This window comes from Anas acuta, chromosome 6 (assembly GCF_963932015.1).
Source record: "Anas acuta chromosome 6, bAnaAcu1.1, whole genome shotgun sequence".
NCBI classification, from domain to species: domain Eukaryota; kingdom Metazoa; phylum Chordata; class Aves; order Anseriformes; family Anatidae; genus Anas; species Anas acuta.
The window spans coordinates 2143800-2160950 of record NC_088984.1 but is presented as its reverse complement, the minus strand read 5'-3'; the positions used below and the strand labels follow the sequence as shown (position 1 = coordinate 2160950).

The 17151-nt window shown below is 41.0% G+C and overlaps 2 protein-coding genes across 2 annotated transcripts; both read right to left on the bottom strand.

Annotated features, from left to right (window-relative positions):
- Positions 1-1324: 1324 nt before the first annotated feature.
- RBM43 (RNA binding motif protein 43) lies at positions 1325-6411 on the bottom strand. The gene is made up of 4 exons (XM_068686994.1): positions 6252-6411; positions 4488-4686; positions 3880-3974; positions 1325-3796 (listed from the first exon to the last, which is right to left on the bottom strand). The coding sequence occupies exons 1-4, from the start codon at positions 6252-6254 to the stop codon at positions 3056-3058; spliced, it is 1038 nt and encodes a 345-aa protein (XP_068543095.1). The 5' UTR covers positions 6255-6411; the 3' UTR covers positions 1325-3055.
- A 1325-nt stretch (positions 6412-7736) lies between these two features.
- NMI (N-myc and STAT interactor) lies at positions 7737-17073 on the bottom strand. The gene is made up of 10 exons (XM_068686993.1): positions 16914-17073; positions 15878-15922; positions 14093-14177; positions 13635-13786; positions 12787-12894; positions 11540-11702; positions 10524-10630; positions 10221-10410; positions 9430-9536; positions 7737-8472 (listed from the first exon to the last, which is right to left on the bottom strand). Exons 2-10 carry the CDS (start codon positions 15914-15916, stop codon positions 8284-8286), a joined length of 1140 nt encoding a protein of 379 aa, XP_068543094.1. The 5' UTR covers positions 15917-15922; positions 16914-17073; the 3' UTR covers positions 7737-8283.
- Positions 17074-17151: the final 78 nt, after the last annotated feature.

Here is a 17151-nt window from a genome sequence, read left to right as displayed (position 1 = left end):
GCTGAAATGCTGTTTATATCTTACAGCAAACACTGGTATATCCTGGTGGACCACAGCTGACATTTTTTTCCTGCTAAAAAAAGCAGGTTTCTCTGGGGTTAAATCTAAAATAGCAGCTCAGGCAGTCACAGCCTGTCCATGCCACAGCCTCTTTGCTATCAGCAGCAAAGATCCTGCGGTAGGACACCTGCTCCGTGCCCTGCCCTTGCTGAGCTACAAAGAACCATCAAAGATGGCAAAGGTGATGCGTTCCCAGCCAGTGCTTCTGCAAAACCCCCCTGAAAAAGTAGCCCCAGAAAGCCAGGAGCATAACGATAGACAATATTTACTAATCCACAATGGACTAACATCCCATTTTACTATTTACCATAGTTCCAAAAGAGCGAATGCAAATTTCATCTTGTCTAAAGAGCTGACATCCTGGTATGGGACCAGAGACAGCAGACGGAGACACCAGGAGCACTGAGGTGGAGCTGGCTGGCAGGGTACACGATGGCCCAAGCACTCAGGTGGCAAGGGGATGAGGTAGGAGCGAATCTGAAGAGGAGCTACTACAACTGAACCAGGATTCAGCAAGATAATTTTATTCAGCTGCAGTCTTCACAAGATTTTCAGGGTTTGACCTAAAACCCAGACAACAAAAAGCAAGCGGTACCTTACCAGTGCTGCTGTCAAAAGTTGACTCAAAAATTGGTGTTGCTCAGCCACTACTGACCTGCCAGTATTCAAAGTGATGTCGGCATCTCTGGTTTACCAGCTGTAAGCATTGTTGGAAGTGCCTAGGAAATACTAATGCTATGAACCAGAAAAAAAAAAAAATAAAAATAAAAATAAAAATAATAATAAACAACCTTGAGGATCTTCAGAAAACAGAATGGAAGACCAAAGCAGAAAGAGCACTAATTTCATTAAAAGATTATCCTTCTTAAAGGATTTTCTCTTTTCCAAGGCTGAAAAACTCCCTATCCTTGCTTAGGCAGTGTAGGTAGTACCCAAAACCGCCGAGTGTTGGTGAGCTGTCAGTGGGGAGTAGAAGAGAACCTTTTCCAGGGCCTGACTCTGGGCACCCATCTCCAGCCCCCCCAGGAACCCCCTGGGGGTGCTACTGGCTCCAGAGGAACTTGGAAGAGATGGAAGTGCTTAAACTCACCATTTTCCCACTTTGACAGTGTATTTTAAAACACGGCGCCGGCACTATTTTAACAACTTTATCTTTCATTAGCATAATTGCAGTGGATAATCAGTCATGACAAGAAAATTCCTTAAGCATGTCGGGCTTCCAACTAAACGTCTGGGGGTTGGTTTAAAGAACACGGACGCAATGTTTTGAATAACTCGTTTCTTTATTGAGTTCATAATTTAATTTCATAAAACTCTGCATGTAAGACAAAACAGCCAACGCTCTATGTTTTGACAAAGTATTTCTGAACACTCTGATTTCACAAAATAAACATTTGTTCTAGGCTGGTTTTACAAAAAAATAAAATAAAATTAGGATGGGCATTTGAACCCCTATAATGGGTCTAATATTTTAAAAGTTTAACAAAAAAAAAAAAAGACACTAAACTGTCACATTCCTATGGACTGGCTTGATCCCTAATTTCAGTGAATGAGACAGAATTCTGTAATAATCACTCAGCTTTTACTCTAAGCATTTAACACTAGAAATGAAAGTTACAGACAAGACAGGAATAAACAGGCATCATTCTGATAGCTTTGAAGTCTAAACAATATACATAAGGGTGTTTTTCTTTTTAGCTGTATGCATATCCAGACCTATCAAAATGATTTTCTCTGTGCATTTGTACAGTTCCTAACAAAAACTGAAATTTAGGTTATATTGGATTGTTCCATCCTTTCTCAAGGGGGCAGAAACCCCACTGCCTGAACCTCTGACACTGCTCTGGAAAACAGAACTGGGAAGTATTAATAAGGCATAAAGGTGTTTCTGATCTCAATTACAACTAGTTTCGATGTTGACTGATCAGTTTTGCACAGAAAAAGAAGACTGCTCACGATCTGGATCTGAAAGACTATTCTACTCCTGCATCAGGCATAAGAATTGTATAAACACAATTTCATTCAAGTCTAAATGCCCCAAGACTTTCACATCGAAATTATGGATATACTTTCATGTCTAAATAAGATGCTGTCAAGGGATGCTGCAGAAGCTGTTACAGCTGGGAAAAGAACTGTTATCGCTCCTATGAATACAAACACACTTATTTTCTTCTCTCAAAAACTTGTACTGCTAACTTCTAAGGTCCTTTGTATGGCATGACAAATTTAATGAGCATTCCATCTCCTCCAGTATCAAAGCTCTGCCTTCTTCACGCATCTCAATCATGAGAACTTTCTTCTGCAGATAAAAGCAACAGCAGCAGGCCACCACTTGTGTTTTCAGTGGTCATCTCTTCACCCAGAGAAACATACCTAAACTTCAGTGCAGTCTTTCATACCAGCTTGGCCCACCCAGCTTTGTATCTCTGCCTTCCTATGCAAACGAGAAATCCTTAGAAATTTTTTTCTCATTATATACTCCCTGACAGCAAGACAGAATGAGCATTACATGTGCCCAGAACGCAGGAAATGAAAGCAAGGATAGGACTGGTTGGGTATTAGGAAGAACTTCTTTACCGAAAGGGTGGTTAGCCATTGGAATGGGCTGCCCAGGGAAGTGGTGGAGTCACCATGCCTGGAGGACTTTAAAAGACATTTAGATGTAGAACTTAGTGATATGGTTTAGTGGAGGACTTGTTAGTGTTAGGTCAGAGGTTGGACTCGATGATCTTGAGGTCTCTTCCAACCTAGACAATTCTGTGATTCTGTGAAAGATCTGGACAGAAGAGGCCTCACCGATATGAAGATCATTTGTTACCTGTTCTGAACTTAATGTAGGATTTGGGAGGAATGGGCTTCTTCACCTTCGTATACTGACTGCCCAGACTGTGCACGGGAGAAATGAGGCAAATCTGAAGTGACACTGAGGTGCACAGGCTGCAACAGTACACTTTATTAGAAGCACAATGTGTAGAATAACATGAATGCTATCTTTCTACCTGTGTTGAAACAGGCTCTGAACCTCTTTGTTCACTTCCCTTGTAAATTCGAAAACTTCAGAAGAATTTCCTATCACATCAATGTGAGTATCATAAGGAATAACCAAAACAGAAGGGTAGTGGGATTTTAGAGTTGCACACATCAATTTATATTTCTGCTTTTCATCTCTGGTGTACTCCTCAAGGTATATCCTTTCTTTACATAAAATGTTGTGAAGTTTTAGAGACTGACGTTCAATTTCCTCTTTGAATGCTAATACCTGTGCAGCATTGGGCCTACTTCTAGTTTTCTGAAGATATAGTGTAGTTATATCACCATCCATGATGTCAGAAATTACAACACCAGTATTTGCTAGGAGTTTCTTGGGAAGAACGTTCTTCATATAGAGATATATATCTGTGTCAAGAACAACCACTTGCTTTTCCCTTTCTGCATCAAGAACAAAATTATTTGTATCTGTGGTAAGTCTGCACTGCTGCTGCTGCTTCTTCTGTCTCTGACGGGACTTCCTTTCTTCATTTTTGTCCTCTGAAAGGGATTTTGCTTTTAGTAAAAGGCAATCTCTTAGCATTTTGATTGCTGGAAATGACCCTTGAACAGAAATATGTCCATTGGATTGCAGAGGGCCAAAGCTCAAAGCGGTGTTCTTCTTTTTAAGTTCTTGTATCAGATCTTCTAAAACATACTGATCTTTGAAAACAGACATATTGAGGACAGAAGTGACAGAGCTGAAGACCTAGAATTTTGAATTAGAGAAAAGTTAAGTAATGGTTAACATAGCAAAGGAAGTACAACAAGATAAATAATGAATGAACTTACGTTTGTGAAGTAAGGAGTTACTTTCAAAGGGTAGTATCTGGACAGTCTCTTGTCTTCTAGTCGATGCTCGTTCTTCTTTAGAACACTCTCTACAACTAAAGAGAAAGCCACTTGTTGCTTGTTTGTTCTGCAGTAAGATAATGCATTATTACCAGTCTGATGGTGGAACACTTTGTGGGTGTTTTTTTCTTGATGCTTTCCCTAACAATTTCCCATACATACACAGGTGATTCAATACTCTTGCCTAATATTTTATGCATCAGTCAAAAGTACTGAGAGAGAGATGGAAGGCTGTCTTTTTAGAACATTAATTGTCAGGGATTTATTCCCAAAGGCCTGACTACAAAAATCATGTTATGCATGGCATAAATTTATTTCTAAAAACAAACAAAACAAACAAAATAAACACTTTGCACGAAGCCTCTTCAGAGTCATGACTTCACTGAACAGAAATAAAATCCTAAAACTCTGACTAAGAGAGAAGTGTTAGTCTCCCAGACACATAAAATCCTAGTACCAGTAAACAATTTATACTTATTTGGTTTAGGGTAAACATTCTAGGGTTAATTCCTGAGGGAACATTTCCTACAGCATATTGGAGTCAATACCTTCTTGATCTTCAAAAGTTACATACGCAACTCCTTTTTCCCTTGTTGGGTATATTATGTCCTCCACATCTCCACCATTGTTCTTTGACTTTTGGAAATGAATCACCAGTATGTCACTCATGACATCATCCTTCAGAACGCCATCTGGAACACCAGAGATGACAACTGTCCTTGCCGATTTAGCCGCTCGTCCCGTGTCCTGCACATAGAGAAATGGGGTACTGTAAGCACAAGGAGTACCAGTGACCTGCCGTAGAGGTTACCCACACCCACCCTGACTGCTGAAGTGACTCCCCTTCACTTTAGTCAGACAAGATGCCCGTTTCATAGGTAACTAAGGCTGATGAATCAGATTCTGATTTCAGCTAATACCAGACTCCCTCAGGCACTTTTATGCTACTGTGCAGTAAAAAATGTGTCATTTACACACTCTTGGCATCCTCATTTGTTAGGGCAATAAAAATTAAAACTAAATTTAACAGCTTCCAAACGATAGGCCCGGTGTCACACGGGTATGATTGTTTGCTCTAATATTCAAGACTGAAAGAAAATGAAAAATGTTAATTGCATGTACTGTTCAATAAGCATTCTCTTTTCAGAGTGGCAAGGCCAGATTCAGACAGTCCTTACTTGTTAAATCCCTGAGAGCTGGGATCCAGCATTATGCTCTGACTCATCTCCCTCCACTTACTCAATGGACAACCTTGTTAAATTGGAGGAACATAATCCCAGTCATCTGAGACTCGCAGTGCGTAAAGTGGCTACTACACACATGATTTCCATCAGAGCCAGACCTCCCAGCGCTGCAAACATGAAACCCACCCTAAATAGGATTTGCATCTATGTCTCGTTAAGGCAAGCGTATTTTCTTTCCACTCTTATTAGGCAGAAATAGCAAACAGCATTATTTCACTGCAAATAGGGCAGAATTACCATAAACGGTGGGACACTGAGGAAATTTTGTAACAGTTCATTTATTTTTTTTGGAAGAAAGAAAACAGTTTTGCATGTTTCCATGGAGCGTTTATGGGAACAAGTTGCTGATAAATTCAGAGCCACTACACCAGGTCAATCCCTCAGTCTGCATTCTTCGGGCTTCTCTCACAAAGTTTCTTCTGGACTCGGGCTGTATAAAATATTGTGGCCCTCCTGGCACTTTGGAGGCCTGATTTTACCAGCCGACCCAATAAAGAGCTAGGCGCTTCGGTTATGTTGGTAATTATTCCTATTAATGTAACAGCAGGTTCCTGCGCTAAGGAGACAACACGGAGGGAATACAAACAGGGCGCTTCGGGGGCTGGCAAGGTTTTCTGCAGGATTTTCTCCTGCCTCACGCAGCCGGGGCCGCTCCAAGCTGCCAGACAGCCCCCACACCTTGCCAGCTGGCTCTTCGAAGCAAGAAAAAAAATAATAATAACAAAAACACGACGAAAAAGCGGGGGGGGGTTGGTGGGATTTATGCCGAAGCGCTTCTGAGGCACATACGCGCCCGGTGCCTGCTGCGGGGCCACACGGGCACGAAGCCGGCACCCGGAGGGGGGCACCCGGGCTGCCCCACGACCCCCCCGGCTGTCCTACCCCACCTCAGGACCCCTCACGGTGGCACCGACCCGCCCCAAGCCCCTCCGGCCGTAGCCGGGGGCCCTGCGGAGCGCTACCACCCGCCGCCAGCCCCGCGCCCTTGCCCCTGCCTCAGGGCGCCCCGCCGCCATTTCGCGACCACCCCCGGGCGGCCCCTCCGGCCCTGCCGCCGCTGCCACTTGCCATGGCCGTCGCTGTGCCGGCCCCCGGTGGCCCTTAGAGGCGGCTGTCCCCGGCCACCGGTGGTGCTGGACCGGGGAAACGAAAGAGAAAGCGATGGGCGGGCGCCGGGAGGGCCGGCCCCTTCCCCCTGAGGGCGGCCGAGGGTGGATTCCTGTCAGGGGGACGCAGAGGGGCAGTGCCCTGTGGCAGCGACGTGGCCGAAATGTTCTGTTTTCAGCACTAAACCCGTGTTCCAGCCTTTACGTGGCACGGCTGGTGCTGTAAAGTAAACTTTTCTATCGATTCGTCAGTGAGAAAATTGAACAAGCGCCTTAGAATGTTAATTAAATCTCATCTTGGTTTTGCGTCCTTAAAGCCTGCTTCTTCGCACTTCTCCCACACGCAGCGAGACCACAGGAGAATTTTAAATGTTTTCCTTTTTCAAGGACTTCTTTCTCAACATTTATCATGAGCTATGGTTATAATTACTGACAGTCTTCATCAAGTTTTTCCTCCTCTTCTCTTTTTAAGGCGTTTGATCTCATCAATATTTTAGGACTGTTAAAGGCAAAAGCACATAATTCCCATAAACAAATCATTCCTTTTTCCTTTTTTTTTTTTTTTTTTCCTATATCGTAATTATCAGGTAGGTAATCAAGCCCTGCCTTTGCATGCACTGAACAGTAAGAGGAGCTACAGTCACACATTTCTCTCCCAACAGCAAAGTCAGCTGTGGTGCTAGCAGTCCTTTAGTATCCTGTATGTATTCGTTGTCTATTAAAAGTTTCTCTCAGAATTCCACCTGAGATATATTTGCAGTGCTTCCCTTAAAGTGATTTTTTTCTGCATACTAAGATGTCAAATACTACAGAAGGAAGTTAGAGCGGCCTTCCAGTACCTCAGGGGGGCTATAGGAAACCTGGGGAGAGTGGTGGAGTGCAGGGATAGGACCAGGGGTAAAAGCTTTAAGGCAACAGAGAGCAAGTTTAGATTAAATATAAGAAGGAGATATAAGTCTTTACTCAGAGGTGAGGCCCTGGCCCAGGCTGCCCCATTCCTGGTGGTGCCCAAGGCCAGGCTGGATGGGGTTTGGGCAGCCTGGGCTGGGAGAGGTCCCCACCCAAGGAAGGGGGTTGGAACCAGGTGGGCTTTAAGGTCACTTCCAGCCCAAACCCCGCTGTGATTCTGTGTTAGAGCTGTGATACTTGGAAAAGATTACTGGTGCCATACCCATTTTGCCCCAAGGGACAGCACATAAAAAGGATCACACCAAAAAATAAAAACATCCACCTTTGGACAAGAAATTCTTCTCTGACTTTGCAATTCCATTTTATTTCGAAAAGCTGAAAGGATAAACTGGAAACAAAAGAGGGATATTACATGCTGAAAAAATAATTTCTCCTAAAATCTATATGCCTTTTTCAAATGACCCGTCTAATACACACCCTCACAGAGCTGGCAGCTTGGCCAGTCACATGCAACTAAATAAATTCCTCAGACCCAGCGTTCAGCGTCAGATTTTTTAATCCAGCACTGTTACAAGAAATCTGTTTTAAAGAATCATGTGAAGTCTTTACTGTAGTATTTTCAATTTGAAAAATAAGGAACAAAAATGTAATTGTAGAAACAAATATTAAACAATAAACCAGACTATTAATTTATGAGACGCTCAATAGCAGTTGGATCAGATCCTACAGGAAGTATCAAGGAAGTAATAGCATTTTGACAGCTAAAAGCAGTTTTTTTTTTTCCAATCAGTAAAAGTACACAGGTTTCCAAAACGCAAATCTTAGATTAAGTTTTATGTGCTGGTAAGGGCTTTTTCCTTGACTTTAATCAGGAACATCTGGAACACAAAGCAGTACATTTTACCAAATTTCTATGCAAAGTCTGTGCCATTAAATCAGAAAGACAGGCAGTTCCTCTTTCAGATATAAATTTCTGAACATTTAAGCACAATTCTACAAGAAGTGTTGGTGTAACTTCCTGCGTCTCAGATGAAACAAGAAGTCTGAACTTCATGAGTTTGATCTCCCATTTTCCATTTGGTATTCTAAGCCTCCTCCTCAAAGCAGACCCATGTAGCTCCTTTTGATACATATTTGATTCTGTCTGTTTCTCCACCACCATTACTAGGCTTTTGAAAATGAATTTCAATCATGTCCTGTATGCTTTCCTCGTCATCTTCAGTCTCTGCAATTCCTTTCAGCAGGATGGAATTCTTAGAAATCCCAGCATAAAGCTATTTAAGACAGAAAGAGAAAGTTGCATTATGCATCAGCTGTCACAAGTACGTCTAAAGGAACTGATGGATACTGGAAATAAACATATTCTCTATCAGCTATGGCTAGGATCTTTGATTACCTTTTAAGATTTTGGTCAATGTGCTATGTATCTGTCCCTGAAAATAACAAGAGTTCTGAACTTTACCATACAGTGCTGAGTTTAATAGAAATTGTGCCCAGCCTCCCTAACTGGTTTGTCCCACACTCCTTAATGCACACACTGGTTTGGGGGATCTCGAATGGTTATAGACTGTATCACTCCATCAAAATCAATGCTGATACATGACACACATCTGCAAAGAATGTCATATCTCTTAAGTGCAAAAACTCTAGCCAATGCTTTAATTATAAAGGCCTGATTATATACACAGCACTGACTTGATTATAATCTATTCATACAAAGTAAAAGACAATTTCAGTGATAATATCATGAGCAAGCAGACTAGTGTTAAAGGAAAAGAAGTTACTATTTCGGTCAAACAACTGAATGAAAAAAATGAATGAGCAAGTGTTTCATAGAACAAGGATCTCTCCTGAGATTATCAACAAGGCCTCTCATTAGGGCTGAACATGACAGTGCTTTGTGACATGGAAAAACGTTGTGCCTACTAATAACATACTTCACAAACAATTCAGTATCTGCCTCCTGCCTGGCACAGACATTATGGTAAGTAATGATATAATTTAATCAAAGAAAGACATGCATGCCCTTTTAAAATAAATTATAGCTCTCACACTACAAAACATAGGATTATCAGCACAGCAGCACAGTGCAGATGCACACTTGCTATTAGGATTCACAAACTGCGTACAGAAAAATTTCTGCAGTCCTCAGAACTGAAAATTCTGCCCATATCTCCCGTTTCCCACATACCTGCTCTGTTTAGGGAGTAGCCTGAAATAGATTTTTTTACCTGAAGCTTTTCCAAGTGTACGTTGGTGCTTGGAGACACGTGAAGCCTGTACTGCCTTCCATTTACAGAGAAAGGACATTTAGTACTTCTCACAAAGCTATTGGCTGCTGTAATGGAGACAGAGAAAAAGACGAATAACAGTAATATAACCTCAAATGCATTTTGTAAGCATATCAAAGAGCAGACTAATCTTCCTTATTTGGATTTAGGAACTAATATGTGACAGCACTTGCAGATTCTTCGTATACAAATTGAAAAAAGTTCATTTGGCATTTCCAAAAAAGCAAGATCAGTAAATACCCACAAAAGCTTCTGAAATAATTCTAAAGTAGCTGCTCGAAATAGGTGCGGCTCCACCGACCTTTTTAGAATTTCATACACTTAAACCAAAATGCCTGGAGTTGGGCAAACTGAATGCTTCTCTGAGTTTATTGTCATGAAACAAGAGCTAAAAATCAAACACATTTTCCTAACTTTCTCTTCACAATATGCGTCTAGCAATGCAAAGTAAAAAAAAAAAGTTTTTGACAAAGCTAAGGCAGAAACAAAGCTGAAGAGCTACATATCAGGTCATGTTTGATCAAAAAAGAATGTGATGAAGTAACACAATATTTACAGATATGTGTGTGAAACCACATCTTTTCCTGATGTACTTAACTCTCCGGGAAGGAGAGCTTCCCAGGAGGGAAGGATTATCTGCATTCACTGGTTAAATTAACACAGAACATAAGGGAAAGGAAACAGATCAGACAGCCTGCACATCCAGCTAACAAAAGTATTACATACTATACCTCCAGGTTTGAGGAATGTAATAACAGCTGTTCTAGACTTCTTGTCATATTTTACATTTTCTACTTCTCCTCCTCCGTGTTCAGATTTGTAGAAATTCAGCTCTAATTTGTCTCTCACCCAGTCATCAGGAAGTGATAGCTCAGGTATTTCTGAAACATCAATCTTCTTTCCAGAAATAGTGATGTGGAGCTAACAAAAATAATGCGTGCATTTTGTGATTGAAAACACCCACAAGACTGAACATAAAGTCTTCTACATACTGCAAGTGTATATCTTTAAAGTTTTATATTTTAGTTAATTACCTCAAATTTGATTCCCATTCCAAGCGTAAAAGGCACTGCTTTCACATCTGTTGTTTTTCTGTCCAGGTGCAGGGAATGCTTACCCATTTTTATCAGTCTCTGGGCAACTGAGGAAAATAACAAATTTTCAGTGGAGAAAAGCCTAGTTTAATCGTTATAAAAACATGACTATTCCTCAGTCTCTTAAGCAAAAAGCTCTTTTTACATCAGTAAGTATGAAATGAGTAAGTTTGGCAACCATATCCCATTATCTACATCTTCAGGCATGTCTATGTCTGTTAAATCTCACCAGTTATAGTACCATATTTTAGCTGTTGACTACCTTTAGAATAAAAGACGCTGTCAGAAGATGCTCTCACTGTGTCAAATATTAATACTAGCCTTTCTGTATTTTATTTAAAGATCCGTGGATAAAAACCACATCATTGCCAGCTATAGAGAATGCCTATTAGGAATGTTAGATTTTAGCTGCAATAAATGAATCAGACACCAGCTTCACATCTGCAATATACTTGCATAACTGAGTTAGCCACCACGCAGGCCCAGGCAGAATGCAGGCCATGCAGCAGGCATCTCGGTGGCAAGCAGGCAACTTGCAGACTGCACCATCCCTCTATCGTCTCACATCTACCCAGCATCTGATGCATGTAGACTTAACCAGAGTAACTCCTGTCAGAATGAAGTACTGCCCAGAGTAAAGAAAGTAATCAAATTCTGCTGTCAAAACAAATTGAATCGTGCTTAACAAAACTGAGGTAGAAACATATTCCCAATTTCAGACACAAAGTGTTGTTTGTATTAGGTGATAGCAGAAATGCTGTTATCAAACACGCATGCAGAGCACTTGGAAGAATTTTTTGCTAACGACTGGCATCAGAACAGTGAAAAGTTCCATGTGTACTCTTCTTTGGCTGTTGCTGAGGCATTTTTACATAAACATTTAGGAAAAACTTTTCCCTTTGGTAATGAAAGACACCAGAGACATTAATTTTTTATATTTAAAACATGCATCATACCTTCTGCATCTTCAAAAGCAAGCAGTGCCTGGTTTTGATTCAGTTTGAATGGGATTTTTGATGTTACAGAAAAAACACAGCGAGTATTGGTATCTGGAAAATCATCCTTCGTGTCTTCCATGTGAATGAACTCCACTTTCATGTCTGCTATCTTTTTTTCAATCTAATATTTTAGAATCAAGATCGAGAAAAAACACATATGTAATTATTGCCTAACAGAAAGATGAACAGTAGAGTCTTGAGTTGCCATATACACGTATTTTTCAAGTTCAACAGTCACACAGATTGAAGTCACAGCTGGTATAAGTCACACACGTATAACTGCTAACTGACTTGTTGCACATGTCTATTCCTCAAATTCTTATCCATGCGTTCAGGTTTGTTTTTTTATTTTTTCCTTTGGTTAACTTTGGTTGAACTTGGACTTGACCCTATGCAGCAAAAATTCAGCTGAAGTCTACAGGTGTTCCTAGCTGTAGGATTAGAATACTTTTGGTACATGAAATCTGTAAAATTCAAGTATCAGAGTCATTCATGGTACCACTTACTTTTTCCTACTTGCATCACTGCTCTACAGAAATGTTAAATCTGCAAATAAACTGCCTTGTATGTTACCATCATAATAATAAAGACATAAATATCCATGTATTTTATAACTACCACAGATGTAAATGTTCATGAAAATGTCGGTTAGGAAAAGCTGCTTTAATAGATCTGAGGGAGTTTTAGATATCTCTTTTTTCCCCATTTACATAACTGTTTCAAAATAAAATCCTGTGTAGAAGAAAAATATTGTGTCAAGATAAAATAGCCAGAGCAACAGAGGCATTCCTGCCATGTATCTTCAAAACCAGCATCTTATCTAGGAGTCTGTTTGCTTTCTGTTCCCTCTACTGCCAATGGACACATTTTTCCTTCCATCCTCTTACCCAAGAAATATAAAATGCAAGTACTTGAAAATTAGCCATGCTATGTGATTTTTTTACTCCCATGTCTTCCATTTAACCATTTTCTGCTTTTCTTCATTCTTCGCACGTTTTCAGCATCTCACACACTTGCACTTGTTTCCATATCCTTAACCTTCTTCCCATTCTCTTGCCAGACAAAATAGGAAAATAAAGCTTCAAGCTGTATTTTACATTGACATCAGTAAAGGTTGCTGAACAACTTGGCCCCGATGGTCTAGAACTGTCAAAATAAAAATGTGCCCTTCCAAAAGAAAAACTGCAAAGTACTTCAAACCTTACCTTACTATCCCACGAAAGCTCTGAATTACATTCTGCAAGGTCTTCTTTGAGCTTTTCAATCTCTTTCTTCAGTTTGCTGTTTTCTTGGTTTAGTATAAAAAGTTCTTTCTACAGCACAAAAATATTAAATGCAAAATTAAACACGTAGAAGATATTCCAGCAAAATCTGTAGACAGCAGAAACTGTTTCAGCTTTCAATTATTACATTTAACCTACTAATTATATTTTAGTAGTTTGCAATATTGAAGCCTTAATTTCTCATCAGCGATTCTCAGGCCAAACAAAACTTCACTGAAACAACCTCGACAGCCTACAGAAAATTCTCCTGTTACCCAGAAATTTCTCCTGTTACCGCACCAATGACTACACAGCACTTTGAAGTAACACACCAATTATTTCTAGAAAGAAGAGCCATCTTCAGACAACTTCTGGCTGAAACCAGCTTACTGTCACTTAAGAAATGCTATTCCCTTGGGTGCTGTAACATCTACCAGGTGCTGGGATCTGAGGAAGCAGTGGAAACAACCCATTCAATTCTCTCTTTATCACACAAAACTGAAACTTACCTTTTGGTGGAGAATCTCAGCAGAGTGGTTTTGCCTCCCTTCATTTTCTACACAAGACAGGTCTCAGTTCTGCCTTCACTCTTCCAACATTACTGTAAGTTTTATTTTATTGTACCAGTTCTTAATCTGCCATTGAAAAACTGTGTGTAAAATAGCCTAGTCCTACAGTCTGCAAAGTGGTGAAGCTGTTTAAACTGGAAAGGAAATCCTACTCTTATCTTCTCTAACCAAAACCTCCCTCGCAATTCCCCAAATACTGAGAGCTATAAGCCTTCTCCATACCTCGTGGGTGTCCCTAGACATAATACCCTCTTTACGAAGGTTCCGTTCAAGCTCCTTTAGCTGTCTCATCTCATCCTGTTGTTTAACATATTCTTCGTCAGCACTTAATTTACAAACTTGAAGGTCAGCTTTTAATTTTTCAGCTTTTTCAAGTCTTTCCTGGATGATAAAAAGAAAAAGACTCTTAGAATTTTTTTTTCCCTACAAGAACAAACAAAACTTTAGCTAAGCCCTTTATATTTATTTATTTATTTTAATGCTTTGGATAAATATTTCTTTTAAACGTACAAGTTTAGTTACCACTGAGATTAACAAAAGCATGTATGTACCATTAAAGAACAGAGAGCAAGTCAAACATCGGTTATGATAGGGGGAGAACTGATTAGGATTTAGAAGGGTGAACTAATGGTCTTCGAAGTATCTTTGAGCTAATTTCCATGATTCTATACACTTTATAGAACTTGCCTTCCATTTCTCCAGTTCTTGTTTAAGACTTTCCATCTCATCTTTGGATGTGTCAGGAGGATCAGGAGTTGTCAGATGCTGGAGAGAAAAGAAAAGAAAAGAAAAGGCATGCTGAATTTTACTTCCCTATTAGGGAACAACTGAGACACCCTAAACAATTCAAATTAGTCTTCAGGATTTAAATAAATAACCCTTTGCGGGTGGACAATACATTTTGCAATGGTAGTTTGCAATGTGGGCATTAGTGAAAGTCCAATGCTTTTTGTCTGTATGCCCATTTCTTGTTTTTCTCCAGTTGTGCAGGCAAGATACATGGCAAGTCAGACATTTTGAGAAACCCACTATACTTCCTAATTAAATCTTTCTAATATCCTTCTGCCACATGATAGCATATGCCAATTTATTTAAAAAAAAAAAAAAAAAAAAACACATTCAGACAATTAGTCTAAATCGGTGAACTACTTTAATTGGCTGGACAGGACAAAAATCTAAGAAAACAGCAACTGGTTAGTACTCATCATTTTCTAATTATCCAACTGAAAATATTCACAGGCTAATATTTTAATAAATCATAAAAGTATGTTCTTCCACAAGGAGCTAAGCCCCCCCAAACCTGCAAAGGTTTATCTGTAAGCTTTCTCAGCAGTTTCTATAAGAAGATGTAAAAAGAATATACAAGGCTAAAGAGAAAAAAAAATGCAAAATGGGATGTTTCCAAGCTCAGGCAGGTTAGACAATGAATGGTAATATCAGGTGGGAAAGGCAATAAAAGAGGAATTTTAGATTTTAAGTCCTTAAGGGCATAAATTCAGAAGCACGAGGAAATTACAATGGGATAGAGCCCATATTCTCTGTTCTGTTTTGTTTCTATGGCTGCAATATTCTGCAGAAAAGAAAAAAAAATCCAAAGAGACCTGCTGAAACAATCCCTCCCTTTTACTTAAGATTACATAAAACTTGAATGTGAACCATGAAATTTAGACATGGAAAAGGCCTGTTAGATAATCTAGTTAATTCTCTTGCTAATTCTGTTTTTTTCCGAAAAGCAATAAAACATAAAATATTTTTTTTTCCACAACTTTGTCCAGTTTCAAATGCCTATTAAGCAACAGGGAAATCCCCATCTGCGTATAACTTAGAACCGGAAAAAAATTCCTTCTCTCAAGGGACTGAGTGCAGGATTGCAGAATGATGCACGTTCAACAGCTGTAAGATGATACGAAAGGGTGCCTGTTTGTTATGGAAAATGCTTTGTTATGGAAAATGCTCAACTGCAACAGTTTTCAACCTCAAAGAAAGAAAAAAATACCAAGAGAACACAAGAAATCCAAGGGAAAGTCCCATCCATACCACTTGCCATGCTGCAAGAACCGGATCAAGGGAGGCACCAGGAAAAAAGGAAATTCCCCTAAGAAACCTCCATGGAAACAGATGAGCAGACGAGGCAGGACAAGGAAATTCTAACAGTCTGTAATGCAGACACTTTGGAATGGGACTCTCCCCATGGAGACAAGAGCCAGTTAGGAAAGAAAGAGAAAGGGAAGCCCTGAGGTATGAGGTTTGCGGAAAGATTTATATTGGGCACTGACATCTGGAATTTCAGATGTTATTAAAGTGGGGATGGAGAGGACGAGGAATGTCCAAAGTATTAAAGGATGGAAGAAGGTGAGACAAGAAGTTTAAGAAGCAGTGTCTTAGCAGTCCAGGCACAAATCTCCGTTCAGAGATCCTATTATCAAATACAGACTTTACCAGGTAACACATCAGGAAATACTTACAAAACCGTTATCTTTTAAAGACAGCAGTGATAAATCCATTGAAACCTGAGGGAACAGAAAAAACAATTACAAGAATTGTATGTATTGGCTCTTTTGTAGCAAATAGTCCAGAATGAAATACCGTAAGCTCTGCTGGGATAAAATGATACAACATTTAAATAAATTAAAAAAAAAAATAAGAAAAAATTATATATATTGGGTATCTGAAGCCTCCTTCCTCACTACACCTAGAAACCGGAGATGTACATGAAGAATTCTATCTTGCACAACTTAAGTTTCAGGACTGAAACTTGTGTTACCTTTCTGCTCCATATCGTGTTACTAAAACATATAACATTATGCATGCTCTGTGATTACGGGGTGTAACACTTAAATCTGCTTAAAGCACATGAAAATACCCTTTTTTCTATATATTTTTTTTCAGAGCTGATAGTGTAACACCTGGAACCTGTTGCCACAGGATTTCGTGGGGGCATATGAGAAGGAATTTAGAGACGATCACAGGCCATTTATCTGCAGATAGATAGAAATGAAGGCACACCAGTTCTCAAGCAAACCTAGGCCAGGGAAGCAGCAGGACTTTGCACCACGGGTGCTGACGGTGCTCACAACATCCCAGAAATGCCAGTGCGGGTGGGCACCAGCGCCCTGACCCCGCTTAGCGCTCATAAACCCAAATCCTGCGCCCAGTGCTTGTGTAACACCACAGCACCTGCTGGAGGCTGGAAGCTGAGGCCACCTTCGTTTAGCCACCAAGTGTCCCAGTCCGCTCTGTGCTACAAAACCAACATTTACCGAGGCGTAACCCTCAGGTTAGGGTCGGATGAAGTAAAGTGAGGTAACTGAGGCGCAACCCCACGCCTCTGGGGGGTTCCCCCCCCGGCAGCCAGCCTCACCAACCTCCCCTGGAGCTCAAGGAGAAGGAGAACAAGGGGCAGCCCAGCCCTGAGGCCGGGGTTTGCCTTCCTCCCCGGCCCACCGAGGGACGGAGCTCGGCGGCAGCCGGGCCCCGGCGCTGTGGGGCGGCCGCGGGTACCTGAGGGGAGCCGGGTCCCGCGCAGCGCCGAGCCCCCCGCGCCTCCTCCGTCCCTGTCTTTTTCCCTGTCCCTGTCCCTCTGCTTTTCGCTTTCTCTTTCCTGCCGCCTGTCCGGCCCCGAGGGTTGTCCTCTTCCTCGAAATGACGTGGAGGAAGGCGGCACCTTCCTCCTCCTCCTCCTCCTCCCCGCCCGCCGGGAGGGCCGGCCCCGCGGGCACAGGCAGGGCAGGGCTGGGAC